This window comes from Labrus mixtus, chromosome 24 (genome assembly GCF_963584025.1).
Source record: "Labrus mixtus chromosome 24, fLabMix1.1, whole genome shotgun sequence".
Lineage (NCBI taxonomy): Eukaryota > Metazoa > Chordata > Actinopteri > Labriformes > Labridae > Labrus > Labrus mixtus.
This window is the reverse complement of record NC_083635.1, coordinates 10,309,335-10,333,652: the sequence shown is the minus strand read 5'-3', so window position 1 is coordinate 10,333,652 and position 24,318 is coordinate 10,309,335. Positions and strand designations below refer to the sequence as shown.

The following is a 24,318-nucleotide window of genomic DNA, read 5'->3' as shown; positions in this document are numbered from 1 at the left end:
ATCCGGGCCCGGGTCCCTAATGTGAAACCATCCTAAAACATGGAGGACACATGTCAAAGGACGTGAAGCTCTTCAACATCTATAAGAGTTAGCAAGAAAAAACGAATCAAATAATATTATATAGGAACACCGAGCTTCAAATATCAAAGTTACAGTCGGAGATTTTACTGCATTTTTATGCAATTTCAGACATGCTTCAGTTCTGTCTGCATATCTGCTCAAAGCATACATATTTCATGTGAGTGCAGAGGCATGAACTGTTAGACACGCAGAGGAGGAGAGAGGGAGAGAGAGAGAGAGGGAGGAGGAGGAGGAGGAGGAGGAGGAGGAGGAGGAGGAGAGAGAGATGCTCCAGATGTATTTCAGTCTTTCATTGGTACTTGACACACCTTTATAAACTGAAAGTCTCCTCCTCTCCTCGCCGTGTTTGACCCTGGTTAGCCTCTCTGTTTTCTCCCATTAGCGTCCTCAGTGTAGCTGCTGGTCTGCACACACTGAGTTGTAGACGGGGGGTCAAACGGAGCTGCAGGCTGCATGTCCTGATAAGACCCTCAGTGTCTCCAGAGACGGCAGGACAGATTAACGCCTGCAGACCTCGGAGCTCCTTCAATTCTCCTCGCTTTGATTCAAAGTTGACGCTTCACTCAGAGCTCTGCAGATAAAGAGAGTGACAGAAGGAAAGGTGCAGAGCAGGTAGATCACAACACTCAAATCAATCAACAATTAAATCCCAGATTGTGTAAAGCTCAAAATAACTTAAATATAACATAACATCAGGAGTACTGTGTGAGGGCTGCTTTAAACTCTGAAGCTGCGATTTGAAATTTCAGAGAATCCAGGTTGAGTTAGCTCGACTGTGACGACCCGGACAGAAGAAAAGAATACATCCAGCCCCCAAACAGCTGCAGAAATCTCACATCTGCTCGGCAGGTTTCACTGCAGAGTCTCTGTTGATGTGTGTGTGTGTGTGTGTGTGTGTGGGGGGGGGGGACAGGTGGTCTTCTTTTGAGCCCCCCTGCTCATTTGAAGCGGGCTAAATGAGGCAGATTTCACGGTCTGAGCTGCAATTAGGGAGGAGGAGTCTTTGTCTCCTGTCTCTGTTAATGAGGAGGAGCAGAGGGGAGGCCTTTAGTTTTACTGTCCATACTCAAACATTATCCTCACACCTGTTTCATTTTTACTCCATAAATCCTCATAACGTCCCGACATGATGCACCTCTTCAGCGTCTCACACATCATCACGGCGAGCTGCGAGCTGCTGACCAGTTGAACGGAGAGCAGGAGGCGTGTTTGATGTCATGAAGCTGCAGCCGGCACAGACGAGTAATTTACAGACTCCACATGCAGCCCACACATTTTCCCTTAAAATCATCTCACACTGACACTGCTTATCTGTCCAGTATCACACACACACACACACACACACCGTCTGCTTTCATGTGTTGCTGATGCAGCTCTCAGGTGGAGAGGCCTTTTGAAGCTGCGTTTGATGTTCTGGTGTCGCACGTTCACAAACAACACTAGAATGCATCGCGGAGGAGCCGAGAGACGGGGGAGGAGGAGTGGGAGGAAAATTAAATGTACGTGTGTGTGTGTGTGTGTGTGTGTGTGTGTGTGTGTGTGTGTGTGTGTGTGTGTGTGTGTGTGTGTGTGTGTGTGTGTGTGTGTGTGTGTGTGTGTGTGTGTGTGTGTGTGTGTGTGTGTGTGTGTGTGTGTGTGTGTGTGTGTGTGTGTGTGTGTGTGTGTGTGTGTGTGTGTGTGTGTGTGTGTGTGTGTGTGTGTGTGTGTGTGTGTGTGTGTGTGTGTGTGTGTGTGTGAGAGAAAGGAGAAAGTTGCCGTCGGCGGCCGCTGCTCTAATCTTGATTAATCCCAGTAATAATCCAGAAGGCGTCAGAAGCCCAGTTTGTCGGGGAGGAGGAGGTTAGGGTGAGGAAGGGGAGGGGGAGGAGTTAATCTCCCCCCCTCCCCCTCCTCCTCCACCTCCTCCTTGTGTGAGATGCAGGGAGATGCTGCAGGATGGGGGGAGACATGGGATGAAAGAAAGCGCTGAGAAGACGAGTTCTCGTTTCAAAAGACAGATTTTAATTTACAAAGTGATCAAAGAGACGAAGCTTCAGGTCAGCTGATCGCTCCGTTTGGAGTCAGATGTTTCAAGTTTGAGTGAAGACTGAAATACTCCGGTTCAGAAAGAGGCAATAACAGACACCAGACGTTTCCTGAAGAAAAAGAACAGATTTGTGTTTGAAACTTGCACATCCATGAATGTCAAGCCGCACTGTTTGAGGGTCTAAAAGAGATGTTTAAGTGTCAGGGAAAGTGCAGTAAATTAGAGCGTTTTGATATGAATGTTTGTGATTTTTGTTTCTGGACTTTAGAAGACGGTTTTCTTCTTCTCCGATCACCTTCTGTCTTTATTATCTGCAGAACAGGGCGACAGATAATCATTTTTTTCTCATCATTGAACCTTTCAGACTTAAAATGTGAAATAAATAGCTAAATAATGTTCCCAGAATCCAGAGTGTCTTCTTCACATCAGCTGTTAGTTCTCTTGTTTTTGCAGCAGCAGCGTTAAGATGTATAAGAAGAAGAAGGTGCATTGAATCGTCCTGAGCTGAAACATGTTTGTGCTGTCGTTCACTCAGCCCACGCAGGTCTTTAAATGTGAGAGATCTAATCCTCATTTGAAACACTCAGACCTCCTGAAGCCGGTTCACACTCTGCTGCAGAGATGTGACAGTGTCTGAGCCGCCATGGCCGCTGGGAGCTTTAAAGAGCTTTGACAGACACAGAGGAGAGAAAGGAGACTCCACCCTGTTTACACTCCACACCTCTGCAGCCTGCAAAAAACGACATGGAGTCCTCCTCCTATACTCCTCCTCCTCCTCCTCCTCCTCCTCCTCCTCATGCTTCTTCCTCTTCTTCAGCCTGCTGGTTCGGTACAGGAGTTTGTGTGTCAGCTTGGTGTGTGTTTTGTGTTTTCATTTGAATCTGGTGTTTCAAAATGTTCCTTCAGATCCAACACACGATATTTATTTAACACAAAACATAAAATGACATCTTGGAGGCGGCCGTAGAGTTGCTGCTGCTCCCTGACTCTCTGAGCGGTCAAATCTCTGAAAGCTGTGAATTACAGTCTTACAGCTGCAGTCTGCAGGGTGTCACATTTCAAATGTTTCATGAATAAAAGAGGGTCTGAACGCTCCACAGATACATTTTTATATCCTCTGAATTAAACCTCCCTGCAGTCCTCCTTGGTGCTTGTTGTCCCAGATGACCTTTTACAGACGTGGGTCCTTCATGGCTTCATTTGAGTTCATTAAAAAGTTTACTGAGTGGAACTCAACATGGCACAGGTAAAGGAGCATCTTTCCATCCGTTCAGCTCGTTCTAAACTCCTGATCCTGGTCCAGTCTTTTCTGTGGCTCCGCTCCGGGTTTTCCCTCCGCCCTCTCTCTGTGTGCTCGGTGTGTGTCGGTGTGCGGAGCGGAGCTCGGTCACAGTGCAGGAGGAGCAGCAGAGTCTGCAGGGCCTGCTGTCTCTGTCAGGGAGGTTAAATCCGGGTTATATCAGCGCGGAGGAGGGAGGACAGCTTCGGGTCTTCAGCTCTGAATCCTCCGACATTTAAATCAGTATAGAAGCCGCTCCGAGGTGCAGGAGGCTCGGCCGGCTGCGCGCGCTGCGGGGGATGTGCGCACACAATGGGAACCGACGCTGTGGCACGGTCCGGGACGCGGCGCTGCAATAATGTTTACCCCCCCTGTGTGTGATGGAGGAGCAGATCCAGGAGCAGGATCAGGACATTTTAGTGGAGCACTTCTTCTGTTCGGACAGTAAAGAGTTTTTCACGCCGGGGGGTCGCCTCAGTGTACCGGGCAGAGAGCTGCTGTGAGCCCGGAGAGAGGAGCGGAGCACACGCCGGTCTGAATTCCTCCGGGATAAACACGGAATGTATTTCCTGCTGTTTGCACATCTGGATGAAGGGAGAGTCGGTTTATTGCCCCCAAAGCGCTTTGGAACCAGTTAAAGTCAATGTAAGAGTTTCAGATTTAAATGAAATCATTTTCAGATTAAAAGGAGGATTTCTGCACATTAAATACAAACTTGACTCCCTGATTAGAGTGTTTTCAGTCTGATAAACTTTGGTGCAGACACTCAAAGGGAGCAGAGGAGGAGAATCAGTGTGTTTTTGGGATGTACCTTCTGGACAGCAGCTGCTCTGACAGGATGGAGCGAGGAACGCCTCAGAGGAAGACGGTCTACAGGATCTCCCTCACTCTGGTGAAGAGGGAGAGTCTGGACGGAGAGGACGGAGCAGAGAACCCAAAGCTGAGCGCCTTCAGGAAGGAGGGCTCAGTGGACATCCAGCGCGGCGGGCTGCTGGAGCAGCTGGAGGAGGTGGAGGATGAGACGGAGGAGTTCTCGTCGTCACACGGCCTCATGAGGAACTTCAGGACGTTCAGCACGGGGCAGCTGGAGCTGGGCCGCCTCAAACTGTGCAGGAAGCAGCAGAAGGAGCTGAAGGCCAAGGCCGCCAGCCCGGTCACAGAGACTCAGGAGAACATGTTGGCACAGAGTCCAGGAGACCCTCAGAGGGGGGGCGGGGGGCAGGAAACAGAGGATTCTCTCAGACTTAGTGAGGATGTGAACGGTGGAGCTGCTGTGCAGAACGGCAGCGTGGAGAAGAAGAAGAGACTGCTGAAGGCTAAGAGCATGGAGGAGAGGGGCTGTGACCCCCCTCTGAACGGAGACACTACCATGTCTCACTCCAAAAGTAACGGGAAAGAGACCCCCCCTATGAAGCGCCCCCCTGGTCTGCTGCGCCGCAGCTTCAGCTTCAGACACTGGAGCGGTGGTGAGTTGCTGCGTCTGCGAGCGCTGTCTAAAGACAAACACCACAGCAGCTCCGGCTGCATCGGACACGATGACGGGGAGGCTCCTGCTGCCATCCCACCCCCCCGCCTCGCTGACCCCACCCGGGTGAAGAGCAGGACTCTGGAGATGGGCGCCATCCTCAATAAGACGGACTCCATGTCTGAGCTGAGTCGTGCAGAGAGAGCGCGAGGCAACAAGAACCGGACCCTGGACAACAGCGACCTGCTGCGGCTGGCGGCCGAGAAGGACGGAGCGGGCGGGGGCTTCCTGCTGAGGGGAGGGGGCGGGCGCTCCAGTGAGAGGCGTCTGGTTCGATTCTTCAGCGGGATCTTCTCCAGGAGGGAGGGGGGGTCCACCTCCAGTCCGGTGGGGAGTCCCAGTACAGAGCGGTCCTTCAGACGCAGCAGGAGGACGGTTCTGTCCCAGTCCAGCACGGAGAGCATGAACGGAGGGAGCAGTGAAGGTAAAAACATCAGCTGTCATGTGACCTGCAGAGTTTCCCATGATGCCCTGCAGCAGTTACTACTTCCTGTATGCTCATCCTGAACATGAGCTGTCTGATTATTTATTTCTCAGATTTAGAAACATGGTTCACATTTTGTAGAGCAGTCGTCCTACTTTTCTTTCTGATCCCTTTCATCTTGTTTTGGCCCCCTCAGATTTATCCTAGGGCCCTTTTGTGGGGTCCCAAACCTCAGGTTGGAGCCCCCTGATTTAAACACTCACATTTCTTCTTCTCGTCAGCTTTTAGTGTAAACTCTGAGCAGAAACATAACGTGGTTTTAAAGCAGAACTATTCAGGCAGAGTGTTTGTGGAGGAGGGAGACAGGGGATCAGTGTGTGTGTGTGTGTGTGTGTGTTTGTTTTGGACAGCAGGGTGATGTTTGGTTGTGGCAGCAGAGACCAGCCGCTGCTGTTTGTCTTTCATTACTCTGAGCCGGCTTTTGTTCTCCCTCTCGGTTCACTTAAAAAGAGTCAGAGTCTGTTAAAAGCTTTAAATAAATAATGAAATCTGCTCCCTGAGGAATCTTTAAATCCTCTCACCTTCAAACCAAAACAACACACACACACAACCAGAGACCTGATGAATATAGCAGAGAGGAGTCAGAGGGGAAGTCGGAGTCTGAACCCGGAGGTCAGAGACACTTTTTTTTTTCTTCTTCCACATTTGTGATAAAAAGAGAAACATGTTTTTATCATCACGCACACCGTCAGCATCCTCTTTCCACCGACGGGGGATGAGTGGAAAACATGACGAGAGGAAGTGGATCTGTTCTCCTCGCGCGCGCGCACACACACACACACACACACACACACACACACACACACACACACACACTGGGACAGACAGATGTGTGTGTCGTTTCTCCAGATGTTGGAGCCTCCAGCTGCAGCATCTCCTGGTGTTCACACGTCTGCAGGTTCACTCTGCTGCTGAAGACTCAAACACGCATCATGCACAGAGGTCCTGACCTGAGACAGAACCCCCCGTCCCCCCCCGTCTCTGCTGAACGTTTGAAGATTTCATGTCCAGTTTTTAAATGTTTCTGTTGTTTCAGGGACGTTTACGAGCATCAGCAGAAACACTTAAGTGTGAATCTGTCAGGACGATGATTTAGTCTAATTTCTCAAATCAGCGTACCTTTTTGAATGTTGACCCACGAGAGAGCGTACAGGAGCAGAGCAGCTTTTTGAACATCTATTTATTTCCCAGACCTCAGATCTCTTCATTAGCTGTCATAAAAACCACAGAATAAAAAGTGAAATCCTCACATTTAGGGAGCTGGAAGCAGCAAACGTTTGCTCGCAGGAAGTCACAGTTTGTGTTCTGGAGGAGGCCTGTTGTTATTCTCTTCTGAAGTTTCTTTTTTTGTGTGTGTGGCCTGATTTGTTTTTGATTTTAAAGGCGAGTGTTTGTGTGTCGTGCATCGCTCAGGTGTGAGCCCGGCTCTTGTAAAAGGTGCTGTTTTTTTTAGGCTTCATGTTCCTGATGTCTGGATGCTGGCCCACTCATTCTAAGACCAAAGATGTGGAGCTACTCTTTACTCATTACAGATTATTTCCTAAGTGAGGCTGAGTGACTTCCACCTGTCTGAATCTGTGAAGAAGGAACTCTGCTGCACTGATTCTTGAAGGTTTTTAGATTCCAGGTCCCCTTTAATCTCCGAGGCGGACCAACAGGTTTAGCTGTGTGTGTGGTAGTGTGTGTGTGTGATGATGTCGGTGGTCGACACGAGGTGGGGGGTTGAAGGGGGCTCAGCCTCCACATATTTGGGATTCCTGAGGCGAGGTGGAAGTGTGTGCAGGTCGGTCAGAGACAGGTGACGTGTTGTGTTAGGAGATAAACGGTGTGTGTGTGTGTGTCCAGAGGAAACACCGCTCACACACCGTGGTTATATATTTAATTACTGTGAACACATTACTCACAGCGGGAACGTTTACTTGATTTGTCAGGATTCAGACGCAGCATGCAGAGGATTCAGTCCTCATTTAGATTTTTGATTTCGATGTCCTTTATTAATCCCTTATCAACATACTTTCATTTGTAGTTTGATTTTTATCCCCCGATATTTATGGTCTCCTTGGTCTTGTCTCGGTCTCGCCCTGCCCTGCCCTGGTCTCGGTCTCGGGGGGGGCGTCGGAGGAAGACTCAGACAAGTCGGGGAAATTTGCTGTTGTAGCACATCACACGCACAAATACACATCCACTCACCGGCCGGCCCCACCCTTCCTCCCCCCGTGACCTCGCTGTGTCTTAATGGAGTCTGCTGGTGTTTTTGTGTGTCAGTGAGTGTGTGTGTGTGTGTGTGTGTGTGTGTGTGTGTGTGTGTGTGTGTAGGCAGATATCTATAGGGAGTAAGTGTAGGGGAATGTATCTGTAAAAGGGTGTGGATGTGGGTGTGTATTCAGGGCAGTGTCGGTGTGTGTGTGCGTGACCTATATCCTCAGCCATGCAGAAGTAATACGTGTGTGTCAAAAACCACACACACACACACACACACACACACACACACTTCTTGACTGCCAATTAGTGCTCTGACTTTTGCATCCATGCAGTTATCTGTGAGGAAAAAAAGACTCCCCTCTCTTTTTCACTCTGACACACACACTTTATCCTGCACACACACACACACACACACACACACTCACACACACTCATCAGATGGTTGGACTGGAACTCCTCCAGATGAAGCGAGCTGTTTCTTAGTGAGAGAGACTTTGATCCTCGTCTCTGCAGCATACATAAACTACACTCACACACACACACACACACACACACACACACACACTTAAGAGTCTCTCCACAATGCGTACAATGGGGAGAAAATCCTATTAGGAGAAATGCTGCAGGGAGTGCAGAGATGGAGGGATGACGGAGAAGTGACCCTCCTCCTCTTCCTCCCTCCCTCATCTCCTCGTCTCCTTGTCTATCTCCTTCTTTCCTTTCTATCTTTCTTTCTCCTCCTTTATTCCCCCTTCTTGCTTCCCTTCTCCTTGCTCTCTATTTTCTGTCTGTCTGTCTGTCTGTCTGTCTCTGTCTGTTTTATTCTCGGAGTGGAAAATCTGACATCTTTGCATTCTTGTCTTTTTGGCCTCTTGTTGGTTTCATGCTGCTCAGTTATAATTCATCCAGGCCTTGTAAACAAAAGTCACATGACTCCTAATCAGCTCATTCATTGGACGATGAGTGTTTTTCTGCTCAGATGGATTTCATGCTGAAAATCTGGCAGCAGAAACATTTGAATGTAATGCAGGAAATTGGAGCCTGATAGCAAAAGTTCTTTCTGTTATTACTTTGTGTGTTAGCATTTAGCACACATGAGCTAAACCTCGTGTGTGTCTCGAGGTCACAGAGGTCAGGAACAAAGGATTGTGGGATATCAAAACTGGGCCAAGGACTGTCCTGGTTCTCTGAGTCTCCGGCGGGAACTTTATTTCTGTCCGTCCACCTAAACTGCTCGATTCTGACCGGATTATTACGGCAGGCGGGTCAGGCCAGTGGAGAACGGTGTGTGTGTGTGTGTGTGTGTGTGTGTGTGTGTGTGCTGTAGTCCAAGCTCCCCCGTCTTTAAATAACAAAACCAATGAATCTGAAGCGCAGCCTGGAAGTAGAAAAGTCTCCTGAACACAGAAAGCCTGCAGGTCATCAAAACGCTCAGACTTGTTTACCGTCATTAAAAAGTATTTGGCGTCTCTCATGACTCGTTCAAAGTTTTCTGTCCCTGCAGGTATTCTCAGATTGAGTGGTGCAGACTGCTCTGACGCTGATTCAGAGGATGTTTGATGACAGTGCGCTGAATGTTTGTCATGTAAATTAAAGGAATATGTCAGTTCAGAAGCTTTTTATTTCTTTACTTTTATTTGGACAGCTGCAGACGTCTCATTGGTTGTGAGCTGAGGGTGTCGGGTATGATTCATGCACATGATGTTTCCATGTGATGTCGTTGAAAAGACACAGAGAGCACTTAATGTGTGCATAGTTTTTATTTCAGCATCTTTCTGAATCCTTTATTCTCATTTAATCACAGCTTAAGATGTTTATCTGCTCAGACTCACTCTGAACTTGAAGCAGGATGAACTGTAACGCAAATAACTGGAGGCAGAAACTCACTTTGATATGGTATGAATATTAACTCGTTAAATTAGGAAATTAATGGATGTTTAACCTGAGCATTACGTCCCTGAATCTAAAAGTACAGAAGCTTCAAATCAACTTCAGATCTTCAGACATGTTTGAAACAAAAAGCTGACGCACTTTTACACTTCAGTCAGTGTGCAAGGAGTTTGTCTGCAATTATTATTGTTTATGAACAAATGAGAAATGAGCCAAAATGAGTGTCTTGGACTTCTGTTGTTGTTGCCATGGTAACACACAGGCATCTATATGGTTTGATTTCTAGTAGAAGTTTACAATGACGACCCCCCCCCTCTGTTCTCCCCGTGTGAATATATTTCCACATCCTCACTTGTCTCACACGTCTTGCTGGTCACACACACACACACACACACACACACACACTCTCTCTCTCTCTGTGCTTATTAGCCGGCTGCTGTTTCATCCTGGTGGCAGAGGTTGTTCTGGGGTCAAAGAGCATGTGCGTCCCTCCCCCCTCATCCCTCTTCTCTCCTCCTCGCTTCCTCTGCAGACCCAAATTGGACCTTGTGGTTAGTGTGTGTGTGTGTGTGTGTTTTGGAGGGACGTGCTCCCTTATTTGAACAAGCCGTCAGGAGTCGGTGAAGCAGCACATTCCAGCTCGCAGCAACACTTCTTGTTTCTGCTTCATGACCCCCCCCCCCCCCTGACAGCCGGATAGATACAGAGCTCCTCCTCTCTGATTTAGAGATTTGCACACCGAGCTCACAGTACAGAAACATTCAAAACTCAAAACTGCACAAGGATGCACATACGAGGCGACGATGGAGAAGATCAAATATGAGGAGGATCGTTGTGCAGAAAGTTAGAAACAACAAAGTGCATCAATCACATTTTAAAGACCCTGGGTTGTTGTTGAAACATTTAAACCATTTGCACATTTATTTGTATATTCTTTATTCAAAGGATGATTGACTGAAACTAAGAGCCTCTGATTTGAGGATACTTTAAACGTTACACACTGTTTTTTTATGTACATCCTGTTCTGGCTTTATGTCCCATAATAATCCACCACTGGCAGAGCAGGCGTTAGCGTGCATGAGGAGCGTCACACAGCGGTCTGACCCCCCCTCAACTTAAAGCTTAACGCTCTTACGTAAAAAGTCAAATCCATGAGGAGAGCAGCACGCTCAGTGAAGCTCCGACTGCAGCAGCATCAGAGTTCAGATATTTCAACATGCAACACGCTGTTATGGCTGATGTAAGCAGGCTGAAACACACACACACACACACACACACACAGAGTGTAGCCGTCCTCCTCCGCTCCTTCTGTCATGCAGAAGCAGTAGTTTGAAGAACAAAGGGAGCTGTAATCAGAGAGGAGGATCCACGAGCACACAGATGTAAAGATGCTAATAAATGTGAACCTGAGCAGATAAGAAACAGCAGCTCTTCCTGTCTGCTTTTGTTCTCTGTAATGACACCTTGTTGCTCTTTAACTCGTCTCCCTTTGTGCAGTCAGAGTTAACCGTCAGATATTCTGATAAATAAAAGCCCTGTGTCGGAGTCTCTGAATATCAAAGTGGACCAATATTAAAGTCTGTTTGCTTCTTGTAGCTTTTAAGAAAACGTTAAAATATGAAGCTTCTTCAGGGCCGCTGGTGGAGCAGTGGTTAGTGCGCGCGCCCCATGTATGGAGGCTGTGGTCCTCCAAATGGGGGGCCCAGGTTTGAATCCAGCCTGTAGCTCCCTTCCCACTCTCTCTCTCTCTCTCCCTGATTTCTGACTCTATCCACTGTCCTATCTCTCAATTAAAGGCACAAAAAGCCCCAAAAATAAATCTTTAAAAAAATATGAAGCTTCTTAGTCAGGTCTAAAGAGCTTCTTTTGGGCGGCTGTGGCTCAGTGGTTAGAGTCGTCGCCCCACCCTGGGTTCGATCCCCAGCTCCTGCAGCAACATGTCCGATCTGTCCTCGGGGCGAGACACAGAAATGCTCCCTGCCTCCTGCTGGAAAAGCTGTGCAAGCTGAAGTCCAGCCTAGAGTTGTGATGTTAATAACCATGGATATGGATGAACGCTTCATGTGAGCATCGTACGGCAGGTTATCAGGAGAATCTTTTTATCTGTTTGAGGGGAATATTCTAGCGTTCCTTCTGGTTGTTTTTTTTTAATATGAGGATATCCTTCAGGGAGTTTAAGTCACCAGAGGTTTAGGAAAGAGGTTCTTTTCTGAACTTAAATTCACCTCACACTGTCGTCCCCCCCACTCCTCTCCTCACACTTTGAAATCCTCTGATGTGGATCCTTTCTGCAGAGAGAGAGACTCGCCACTCGGCTGGACGTCTTCACATTTCTCTCTCTGTTAACAAAAAATCAGCAGCGGGCGTGTTTGAAGGAGCCGCCTGCAGGATGAATATCAAACACCCTACTGTGATTTACTTTGACCTTTTTATCAACCAGAATCAAACTTGTACAGTTTCTACTAAAAACACACACACACACACACACACACACACACACACACACACACACACACACACACACACACACACACACACACACACACACACACACACACACACACACTGCTACCTAACACTCAGTCTATGTTACAAATTATGTCTAATCCTGCTTCACATCCTGGACGTTCAGATAAACTCTCTGATGACACGGACACTGAATTGCTCAAACCTGTGTGTGTGTGTGTGAGGATGACAGGTGTGAGGATGACAGGTAGCGTGCGTGCGTGCGTGCGCGCGCGTTGATGATGAACCCGTCAGTAGCTGGTGGTGTGACGGTGGTTTCATTTGATTTAGGATGAGGATGAAAGAGGCGGACGTGCTGCCAACTGTGTGTGTGTGTGTGTGTGTGTGTGTGTGTGTGTGAGAGAGTAGGGGGGTGGGGGATGGTTCAGCCTGCCTGATTAGAAGGCTGATATTTAGGTCAGTCGATGTTTGTGTGTGTGTGTGAAGCTGGTCATGATGTTTGTGGAGCTCGGTAAGCATTATCAAAATAAATCATTTTAGACATTTTTAACAGATTTAAACGTGTCTGAAATTTTTAGCTTGCACTTCAAAATTACCGTTTCAGTTACCATTAAATGACCCCCCTGAGGTTCCCAAACTGAGGGTCCCGGGACCTGCAGGGGACTCATCAGGGTGGCCATCAGCGGCTCTTTTGAGACTAACAGATAGTCACTTGGATCTGAGACAGGAAGTGTCTCCTGTGAGCTCTGCAGACTCTCATCACTTTGGCATGAACCGCGTCACATTCTGCTTTTTAAAAAAAAAAAAACATATTTAAAACCCTTCTCAGCGCTGAACGTGCCTGTGAGCTTTTACACGAGGAGGTGTTTGAACTTGTGGTTGAACCAACATCTGATAAAAAATAGTCTGTTTCTGTTTTGCATAATTTTCAAGTCAGACGAGGATCTCTGAATCTGACTCTGTGTGTGTGTGTGTGTGTGTGTGTGTGTGTTGACTCTGCTTTACATTTAAAGAGTTTTTGTGCAAACTGAACTTTGATCTGGCACAAGTTGTACATTTCATCTGATGTGTGGATGATACGTTTGAGGTGATTTAAGGAGCCAATAATCTGCACGGCTGCTGGGTTTCTGTCAGGTCAGCTGTCTGCTTCATCCCTGCCTTTAAAATCGCAAGTTAGCCTTCTTATCTTCACTTTAAGGACACAGTTGTGTTTAAACCGCCTCTAAATGTCCATGTCTGACAGTGAAAGCTGTGACAATGGGGGGGTCTTGTTGCCAGAATGCATCTTGGGAGTTGTTGTTCTTCTATCGTCCCTGTACTATCAACTTTCAGACGTTTTCTCAAAGATGTTTTTTGAAAAGAAAGACTGAGACTGCACCTTTGGTAACTCTTTTCTTATTTGTTATTTTTAAAGGAGTTTTACTCTGGGGGGGCTTCAGTGTCCTCACTTTCAAACCTCTTTCCTCGTGTTCTTGCTCATCCTCTTCCTCTCTGCATCCTCTTTACTGTCTCTCTCACACACACACACGGCCTCTTCCCCTCACACCTGCTGTAGCCTATCACTGAGGCTCGTTTCAGTCGGCGTCTCTCCTCCTCTCTCTCTGCCAGCAGCTCTGGTGTCTCCGCTCTCTCACGCTGCTGCAGAGAGGCGTCCTCTCTGCTCGCCGTCCCTTCACCTCCCGTGGCCTCCTCACAGCTGTGGCGTCCTCGCACAAGGCTCGCTGTTGTCTGTTTGAGACGGGAAACTGAAGCTCCGCAGTTAGTAATGAAGTCAGGAGGATCTGAATGTTTCCGTTTCCTTCTGTTGATGGGGACGTTTGTGGTTACCATGACAACCTCGTAAGAACAGAGAGGATATCTGTTGCTTTAAATAAGTTGACACGGGAAGCATCAAAGGAAATATAAACACTGATATCAGTTAAAGATCTGTATCGATCCGAGCCTCTCCTGTTCATCGTCGTCCAATCACAACACAGCCTCTTTGTCTCTGCTTGTCCACGGTTGGTCGCCTGCCATCCTCTTCCTGCTCCCACTTCCTGGTTTCCCCCCGAGCAGCTTTAATCAGATTGGAGGAGGGGGTGTGTGTGTGTGTGTGTGTGTGTGTGGGAAGCATGGGCACACACACATCTGGAGGAAATGTTTGCAATACCAGGGGATTTGTTTTTTTAATAAAAACCCACAGCCATCCATCATATTAGGGTGTGTGTGTGTGTGTGTGTGTGTGTGTGTGTGTGGATATCAAGTATCAGGCTGCACAATAGTTTCCTCATTTGTGGCTGTTTTTCGGCGACATTTTCCACAATCAGGAGCTCATTAGTGTGCGTGAACACTCGCCCACATGTTTAATATACGGCTTCAAGTTCTGCTCCCGTTTCTCTCCTGGCTGGTCGCTCTACCTTTGAGTAAAACCTGAACAACAAGCAGACCTCAGGCTTTTAACCAGACATGGAGCACGCTGAATGTAAATGTGGAAATATTTGATGTAAAGTAACTTTTAAACAAATCTCTGAGTTGTGTTGAGGACAGAACACGGCTACTAAAAAGATTTAAAAGTTAGATCTTAGCTGATTCTGTCTCTCCTCTTCTTTTTTGTATCCTCCTCTCCTCTCCTCTCCTCTCCGCTCCCTCTCCTCTCTCCTCTCCTCTCCTCTCTGCTCCCTCTCCTCTCTGCTCCCTCTCCTCTCTTCTCTTCTCCTCTCTCTTCTCTTCTCCTCTCTCCTCTCCTTTCTCTTCTCTTCTCCCTCTCTTCTCTTCTCTTCTCCCTCTCTTCTCTTCTCCTCTCCTCTCCTTTCTCTTCTCTTCTCTCCTCTTCTTTTCTCTCTCCTCTCTCTTCTCTTCTCCTCTCTTCTCTGCTCCCTCTCTTCTCTTCTCTTCTCCTCTCCTCTCTCGTCTTCTCTTCTCCTCTCCTCTCCTTTCTCTTCTCTTCTCTCCTCTTCTTTTCTCTCTCCTCTCTCTTCTCTTCTCTTCTCCTCTCTTCTCTGCTCCCTCTCTTCTCTTCTCTTCTCCTCTCCTCTCTCGTCTTCTCTTCTCCTCTCCTCTCCTTTCTCTTCTCTTCTCTCCTCTTCTTTTCTCTCTCCTCTCTCTTCTCTTCTCTTCTCTTGTCTTCTCTCCTCTTCTCTTCTCTGCTCCTTCTCTTCTCTTCTCCTCTCCTCTCTCGTCTTCTCTCCTCTTCTCTTCTCCTCTCCTTTCTCTTCTCTTCTCCTCTCTGCTCCCTCTCCTCTCTCCTCTTCTTTTCTCTCTCCTCTCTCTTCTCTTCTCTTCTCCTCTCTCTTCACTTCTCTTCTCTTCTCTTCTCTTCTCCTCTCGCTCCATCCTTCCTCTTCCAGGCTCGAGGTAATGGTCTCTCTGGGACAGTTCTTATGAGCTCTGCAGCAGGCTGGAGGCCTAATGAGCACACACACACACACACACACACACACACACACACACACACAGATGGAGAATATTGAACTGGGATGATAAATGTGAAACTTCTGCAGCGTCTCTCTCTTTGACTAACGAAGAAGAATTCACCTCTGAGCTCTGCGTCTGTTTAGGGACAAACAAGGCTTTAATGTGAACACAGGAGGACGTTGAATTGAGTTTTGAGTCATTATGACCGCATTTCCCACAATCCCCTGCTGCTTTAATCTTTTCCTAATCCTGGTTTCTCCACTTCTTTTTTTTTTGTTTTTTACTGATTTCTGCAGAGGAGTTTGAGGACAAAGGAGAAGTTTAAACTGGAGGGAGAAACAGAGACTATAGAATGAATATGTTCTATCATTCAGTCTGTGCAGGTGTTACAGAGAGCAGGTGTGTGTGTGTGTTTGTGTGTGTGTGTGTGTGTGTGTCATTACCTGTTAAACAGGTTTAATTAACGGTGACACATGGAAACACACTCACTGTGCTTTCATCATCGCCTGACTGATGAGGAGGGTTTAAATTCAAAAGAAGCTTTATTGGTCAGTCAGCAGTGAACACACTAACTCATCAACCACACACACACACTGAAACAACAACATATTTCCATGAGGATGTGTTCGTATCAGGAGCCATAATTCATACTGCAGCAGCTCTAACGCACTCTGACATTAGATTTAAAGTTTAGATGTAAACAGCGCGAGACTGTCACCCCCCCACCCCTCCCCCACCCCGCGCTCGTAAACATCAAGTTAAGAAATAAATCTGATGATGAGTGACAGACAGAGAGAGAGAGAGAGGTGAAGGGTGAGATAACAAGAAGCCACGTTTGACTGATGAGGCAGCAGGCTCTGATTCGTCACAGTCAGACGGCGAGTTAACCCCCCAACACACACACACACACACACACACACACACACACACACACACACACGACACCCTGCCCTGAGGGAACAAACAGCCACGCTCCACCCATCATGATCCCTCTTTGTGAGCGAGTGTGTGTGTGAACCAAAGATCATCTATTCTGTGGGGCTGCTTCCCCCTGCAGCTGTGTGTGTGTGTGTTTGTTTGACCTGCAGTTGGGATCATGGCGGGACCAAAACCGTCAGAAAAGAAGTCTGTGTTGACGGTTAGATTCCCACAAGCTCCTCCCCTTAAAGCTGCATTCAAACTTTAACTCAACAGTAAACAGTTTAGTCTCAGTATCAGTTATCGGCTGTGGCTCAGTGGTAAAGTCGTCTCTCAACCGGAAGGTCGGGGTTCAATCCCCAGCTCTGATGTCCGATGTGTCCTCGGGCAAGACACTTAACCACAAATTGATCTCGCTGCTTCATCGGCGGTGTGAGTTCTGACACTAAACGTGTGGTTATCCTTGGTTTTGTTGAAACGTGATCGATTGTTTGAGAAGTTATTGTGAGTCTCGAGGACGTCTTCATGGTTTCAGTTTTTCTCTCTCAGCCGCTCTGCTTGTTTGTAACGCTCCACGTGAGGCCTGCTGCTTACACAACACCACAGAAGAAGAGCTGAACCGCAGGAATCTGCAGAACTGACATGATGAGAGTGTGTCGACGCCCGATATACAAACTGTGTGTGTGTGTCTGAGTGTTGGTGGGCAGCGAGGTACAAACAAACTGAGAGCGAACATGCTCAGCTTCTCCCGCACACGGAGAGAATCCGATCAGACGGCGAGCTCTGAGGATGTTTGGTGTAAACGCTCAGTGTCCTCCATGCAGCAGTCAGATGTTATTCCACGCTGCGTTCAAACTCTCTCAGCGTGTTTGTCTCTGACAGGTCCAGCAGTTTGAAGCTGTCACACAAACATTTTGAACAGTCACATTCCTAAACTGTCAAAGCAGCGGCGTGTTTGTAGTTTCATGTCTGAAAAGTTTACACCGTGTTTTAGTCATCGGAGTTCGGGATGCCAAGGTCGACGTTTATCTTCAAACCCCCTGAAGAAGATTCCCCTCTGCTGCTCTCCATCAGTCACACCATCTCCTCGCCCCTCTCTCCTCGCTCCTCTCTCCTCTCTCCTCGCCCCTCTCTCCTCTCTCCTCTCTCCTCGCTCCTCTCTCCTCTCTCCTCTCTCCTCGCCCCTCTCTCCTCGCTCCTCCCTCCTCGCACATTAAAGGCGGCAGTATGATGGCGTGCACGTGTTGTTCTTTGTCCTGCAGAAATCTCTGTGTGAGTCAGAACATGTGTGAAAGGTGAGCACGAGAATAAAGGACGTGATATTAATTTAGCTTAGCGGAGAAGATCCTGGATAATACAGTTTAATGTGTGTGTGTGTCTGTGTGTTGTTTCAGCTCAGAGGCGTCTCCTGTCCGTCGTGTTTACCTTCTAACTTTAGTAAGAACCAGTTTGTGTCAGCGAGCACGCCGGGATTCCCAGCATGCTTCAGGGCGCACGTCTGTGGTTTGGCAAGAAGGTCAATGATGTCATCATGATGTCAGTCAGTGTGCATGAGAAGTATCTGAATACCACATGTTTCTTTACCTGCTGTGATCCAGGTGACCTGTGGGACACGTTCACTCTGATCAGTCTGATCTCATGTTGTAAACATCTGGACGTCATGATTACACCTGCTAGTCGCAGACAAAGAAGAAAAGCAGACGAGCAGGTTTAAGTTCTTCCTCTGAGGAATCGCTGACAGACGAGTTCTCTGCTTTATATCAACACTTAAAACACTCAACCAGAGGTCGGGCACAGGGGTCGGGCTCAGGGGTCGGGCTCAGGGGTCGGGCTCAGGGGTCGGGCACAGGGGTCGGGCACAGGGGTACCCATGATGCTCTGCTGTCCTCTGTGTGTGTTATCCTGAGACCTTATCACTCTGTTCTTAGAATCATGTTGAAGTGATCGTGGTGTTCCTCACACTCTCAGCTCAGACATGTAGTCCTCGTTGTTATCGTGTCTCTTCCTGTTGTGACTCGGACGTTTGTGTTTCCGTCCTCCAGCTGCCGTCATGTATACACACGCTCTGCAAACACTCCTGCAGCTGGCTCTGAGAGCTTCATGGCTGGTTGTGCTCTTCTTTAATCGCCGGTGTTTAACCTTGAGGACTTTGGACTGAAGTCAGGATCTGATCTCCTCTCGATGGTCAGAGGAAGGTCGGTCAGATCGTCGTTGGCTAACTGGTGTAATGACAAAAAGTAGTCTATACTGAAGCACAAGGGGGGGCGGCCATCTTCAAACTCTCCTCTAAGTCCTCCTCCAGGTTCCCTTTAGAGGTCTTACATTTAAGGTTTTATACATCAGTGGATCTTCGGATCTTCAACCTTTTTGTAAGATTCAAAAATGTCAGATTTATAAAAAAAAAAATGCAGAAAGAAGAAGAAGTAACCATGGCAACCACTCGCGAGTCCATCCTGCTAACTGTGGATGTTTTTGTTATATCTGAAACGCCCTGAAACGGGCCCGTGCTGCACGGGTATGGCAGTTATTAAAACGACAGGAGGTTAAGAATGACGTCACACAGCGGTCCACAGAGTCTCTGTGATAATCGTCAGAGTGAGACTCCTGCTCCAACATGTTCTCCGCTCTCTGAGGGAGAACCGACTTAAAAATAGAAACAAACGAGTGAAATCAAAGAGAATTAAAGATGGAGGTTATTCTGGAGCGCCACGAGTCCTGACGCTTCACTTTGGATCCTTCCTCCCTCTTTCTCTCATCCATCTTCCTCCTCTTTCTCTCATCCATCTTCCTCCTCTTTCTCTCATCCATCCTCCTCCTCCTCTTCCTCCTCTTTCTCTCATCCATCCTCCTCCTCTTTCTCTCCTCTTCCTCCTCCTCCTCTTTCTCCTCTTCCTCTCCTCATCCTCCTCCTCTTTCTCTCCTCATCCTCCTCCTCTTTCTCTCCTCTTCCTCCTCTTCCTCCTCCTCCTCTTTCTCTCCTCCTCTTTCTCTCCTCATCCTCCTCCTCTTTCTCTCCTCTTCCTCCTCCTCTTTCTCTCCTCTTCCTCCTCCTCCTCTTTCTCTCCTCCTCTTCCTCCTCCTCCTCTTTCTCTCCTCCTCTTTCTCTCCTCTTCCTCCTCCTCCTCTTTCTCTCCTCCTCTTTCTCTCCTCATCCTCCTCCTCTTTCTCCTCTTTCTCTCCTCCTCCTCCTCTTTCTCTCCTCTTTCTCTCCTCTTCCTCCTCCTCCTCTTTCTCCTCTTTCTCTCCTCCTCCTCCTCTTTCTCTCCTCATCCTCCTGCAGCTCGGTGTTGGCACAGAGTGATGGAGGAGTGTTTTCTGTCCCTCGGCGCTCGCTCTCATTTCTAAGTTTTCCCTCCCCAAGCGATGACGAAGGGGAACAGCTCTCCATCCTTTTTCTCTCCATCTGTTTCGCTCCATCTGTTTTTCTCTTGTCCTCATTTTCTCTCCCTCCTTCCTGTCGTCTTCTTCAGGATTTTCTTTCAATCTTAGTTGAACAGAATTGAATTGGCGGGAAGTTTCCTCTTCAGTGATTGGACGATGAGGCTACTTGATTTGGCGAGAGATTCCTTCTCTGCACCGAGTCAGCAAAAGTTTAAGAACAGACGATAAAGCACCGCTCGTCTGCTGGACAGTGTTGTTAAAAGACTTCGCTTTGGGGCGCTGGCGGCCTAGTGGTTAGTGTGTGCACGTTATGTACAGAGGCTACAGTCCTCAAAGCGTGCAACCAGGGTTCAAGTCCGAGCTGTGTCATACCAAATATACTCCATGATTCACCTTTAATTTAACGCTGAAGACTTCTGAACCTCATGAAACCGTCTCACTCTTACCACGCTGACGGGGGCTCACCTGGCGAGGCGGCCCGTCCCTCCCTGTCGCTGGGTAAACTGGGTAAACTGGGAACCATCATGAGACGGGAACTGGAGGGCCTCCTGAAAACAGGAAGCAGCTGGATCAACATCCTGCCTGCAGAGACACAGAACGCTGCTTGTTAAAAAAAAAAAAAAAAAAAAACGGCTCAACAATGACCCTCTGTGTGTGTGTGTGTCGGCCAATCAGAACGCTGCTCTGCGGATTCTTTCCATGCAGACAGATACCAGCCACACACACACACACACACACACACACACACACACACACACACACACACACACACACACACACACTGGCAGCTGAAATTGTTGAATTTTATTATTCGTCTGTATCCGAGCAACGTCTGGATGAAAACTCAACAGCTGTTTGTTTCTGTGCATCTCTGATTTCTGCTGGTCGTTAAACATTATCGAACCTTCAGCATGAGTTCACACGAAGACGAGAAAACCGTCTTTGAAGTCTTTAAATGGTTAAATATGCAACGTTGACGTCCTTTCTGAGACGTCTTCAGAGAGCACGTTTTCACACGTGGTCATTGTGGGATGCTTTTAGCGTCTGCAGGCCGACACAGATTGCTGCTGATGAATAAATAAAGACCCGCTGACGGCTCTAAGTGGACTCGGCCCAGTGGCCTAGTTATCTCTCCGAGGTCGAGGTGTGGCAGAGACGGACGGGTTAATGGCGTCTGTGTGGAGACGGGTGACCCATATTCATGTGTGGGTGGTGAAGGAGGTTAATAAAGAGGTTGAAGACTTCGTCTGAAGTGTCCAGTGTTCGTCGGATGTTTCTGAGATCCTCGGGGCTCCTTTGGGCTCATTGTCGTCTGAAAACATTCAGTATTTATGACAGTTTGAGTTTCAGTCCCAAACCCAGAGTACCACAGATCCTTTGTATGTTTACTTTTAGTTTTTAAGGGTTTTTTAAGCCTCTTAAAACTGAACGGTCAAGAACGGAAACTTCCCAGAAATGTGTCAGAAGAAGCTGCAGAGCTGACGTTCAAATGTCCTGAAAGAAGGATGAGACCTCCCTGATAGCTCTGACACTATCACTCTGAAATAACACACACACGTCCATATCTGAAGAGTGTGTGTGTGTGTGTGTGTGTATGTCTGTGTGTGTGTGTCTGTGTGTGTGTCTGTGTGTGTGTGTGTGTGGGAGGAACGTCCCCCCCTCACTTCCCATGACCTCCTCCTTCAAGGTCTCAAAGTGTTGATTGTTTCTTCTGAATATGTGACTTCTCTTGTTTACTGGATTGCACCTGAATGCATCACATTCTTCTTCTTCAGTTTGATTGACAGGTGTGTTGTTACCTGTGTGTGTTTTTTAGATGCCTTCGTGAACAGTCAGGAGTGGACGCTGAGTCGAACCGTACCAGAACTCAAAGTGGTGAGTGATTTCAAAAATAATTACAACAATAAACTTTTAATAATGTTATAAACTCTAAATCCAACATTGGCTCCTCCCCCAGGGCATTGTGGGTAATCTGGCCAGTGGTAAGTCGGCGCTGGTGCACAGATACCTGACAGGAACGTACGTCCAGGAGGAGTCACCTGAAGGTAAGAAGACGATCTTTATCATTCTGTGTTTCTCTCTTTCTGAGATCAGGCTGGATCGGGTTCACAGTTTCACAGACTCCTTTCTGACCGCCTCCTCTCCTCTCCTCTCCTCTCCTCTGGTGTCCTCTCCTCTCCTCTCCTCTCCTCTGGTGACCTGACCTCTCCTCTCCTCTAGTGTCCTCTCCTCTCCTCTCCTCTCCTCTCCTCTCCTCTCCTCTCCTCTCCTCTCCCCTCCCCTCCTCTCCTCTGGTCTCCTCTCCTCTCCTCTGGTGTCCTCTCCTCTGGTGTCCTCTCCTCTCCCATCCTCTCCTCTCTCCTCTCCTGTCCTCTCCTCTCCTCTCCTCTCCTCTCCTCTGGTGTCCTCTCCTCTCCCCTCCTCTCCTCTCCTCTCCTCTCCTCTCCTCTCCTCTGGTGACCTCTCCTCTCCTCTAGTGTCCTCTCCTCTCCTCTCCTCTCCTCTCCTCTCCTCTCCTCTCCTCTCCTCTCCTCTCCTCTCCCCTCCTCTCCTCTGGTGTCCTCTCCTCTGGTGTCCTCTCCTCTCCCATCCTCTCCTCTCCTCTCCTCCCCTCCCCTCCCCTCCTCTCCTCCTCCATATTTGATCCTGTGAACAAATAAAGATGTGTTTCCTGCAGACTCTCTGCTCCTCGCCCTGCAGAGACGCTCATACTGCTCATCCAATATTCAGGCTGCTGCCCGTCCATCCTCTCCAGGCACAGTCCCACTTATACCCAACCTCATGTCGCTTTAATATTTCAGTGCGTCAGCTTCTTCCTCTCAGGAGAACAGAGACGATCCTCATGGAGGCTGCACGCACGCACTCAAACTCCTCAAATATCAGGAGAGAGTAGACCCGGGGTTAGTCTGATGATTGAAGTGTGACAGTGTTGTTTTTTTTAAACACTGATCACTTTGCATGCTGGGTAAAGACTGCAGCGTCAGCAGAACACAATGCTTTAGTTGTTTTTTGAGGTGCATTCAATGAAAATCTGAAAATCTTATTCCAGATATTTTTTGAGGTATTAAATCATGCATGAAAGCTGACACTTCCTGCACTGATGTTTAGCAGTAAAGAGGATTTAAATCCATTTTTCTGTGCAGACTTTGACACTAAAACATCTGAAATGATATCCTAAAACACACACAGCTTTAAAGGGATTAAAACACTGAAAGTAGAAGCTTGGAAAGAGAATCTGAAAGCTGCAGAAGAGTGACTATCGATGCTTTAACAGCTCAGTTCTATCAATGCATCCCTCTTGAAAAAGGACGATAACTGAGAAATGAACGTCCAGCTCCAGGAGAATCACTTTGTCTGCCTGTTTGCAGCTTATTAACCTTTCTTGACCTTTCAGTGTGTTTAAAGCTCTGAAAACCTTCAATCAGAGTTTATTTAGGGTGAAAACTTTGAGCAGGGACCCACAAACCTACCAGCCCACAAACCGTTTTAGCTCTGGGTCCCTCAGCAGAGAAACGAGGCCTTTTGAAGTTCACAGGCGGGGAGAGTTAGCGAGCACAGAACAGTTTTTAAATCTGAGATTAAGAAAGCGTCAGAGAGTTTATCACAGATTAAAAGACTCTGCTGGGTTTGATTCTGCAGAAAGCTGCACACACACAGATCCAAACAGTTTGAGGTGACGGGGAATCCCAGAGGAGAGGATTTAAAACATCTTCCTCCTGGGTGACGTACCTCGTCTTAAAATGCTCTCTGCGGCCTGCAGCGTCCGATGCTGGACGCCCGGCGGCCATGTTTCCACCGCTCGGCCGTAATTACACCTCGGCTCTGCCAAAAGCAACACGACACGGCTTTTCTGCAGCTCCACATACCGAAGCAGAGCCAGCCCTAAACAACGGCTCCCAGAAATCTTTGATGTGATGACTTGGCTCCATCAGCCGTCAAGACGCAGCCAATCAACTCCAACTAAAAAAACCTCCTCTTTGAAATGGTTGCATAAGCGTAGAGAAGTCAAAGCGGCTTCAGGGAGGAGGCGCGGAGAAGCTGATGTGTTGTTTTGAAATTCCTGGGATCTAAAAATACGAGCAGCCTGGATTCCCAGGACCATTGATTGGGAGAAAAAGTCGGTGGCTTGCGAGTGGCGGAGCGACCGCAGCACCACAAAGCCACAAAGCAAAAAAAAAAAACTATTCTTAGTCTGCAGACTGGAGCCTCGCTGCAGACGACCGACTCAAATCAGGTCGTGTTAATGAGCAGAGAGAGAGACTGAAAACTACAAAAACTACAAAACCCACAAATCTACGCTGACGCTGCTGAACCGTTCCCGTCTTTCAGTCCGAGGCCGAACAAGCTGCTCAGAACTCAGACGCAAACTCCCCCGTGTCCTCTGAGGTCACACTCCTCTCTGTGCTGCGTTCAGGGACAGCCGAGTGTCGGAGCAGCAGCAGCACATGGAATCCATTAAAAGAGAACGGAGGTTTGGGTTGGGAAATCACCCGCAGCCACAGAGCGAACGCTGCTGACTGAGCGTGTGGAGCTGCTGCTCACACAATCTACACGCTGATTATAACAAGAAATGTGGGAAAGTGGAGCGCCGACCTCTGATTGTCTAAAAGACGTTAACAGGCAGACGAGGAAGACGATCATTAGAAACAGCTGTTACAGAAACGTTTATGTTC

General features: G+C 48.0%; 2 protein-coding genes across 6 annotated transcripts in view; both read left to right on the top strand.

The window, feature by feature from the left end:
* LOC132959360 (pro-opiomelanocortin-like) overlaps window positions 1-24,318 on the top strand; it is a 343,108-nt gene that overhangs the window by 189,801 nt on the left and 128,989 nt on the right. The gene's annotated exons all lie outside the window — the stretch shown is intronic.
* The window catches only part of agap1 (ArfGAP with GTPase domain, ankyrin repeat and PH domain 1), a 110,521-nt gene that overhangs the window by 24,642 nt on the left and 61,561 nt on the right, over window positions 1-24,318 (top strand). For 2 of the 5 annotated variants that reach the window (XM_061032263.1, XM_061032261.1), the window contains exons 1-3: window positions 3,384-5,335; window positions 21,462-21,520; window positions 21,603-21,690. In XM_061032263.1, the coding sequence (XP_060888246.1) occupies window positions 4,192-5,335; window positions 21,462-21,520; window positions 21,603-21,690 (1,291 nt within the window). In that variant the 5' untranslated portion in view covers window positions 3,384-4,191. Of the gene's footprint in view, window positions 1-3,382; window positions 5,336-21,461; window positions 21,521-21,602; window positions 21,691-24,318 lie in introns of those variants that run through there. The other 3 variants (XM_061032264.1, XM_061032265.1, XM_061032262.1) reach the window with 2 other exon arrangements.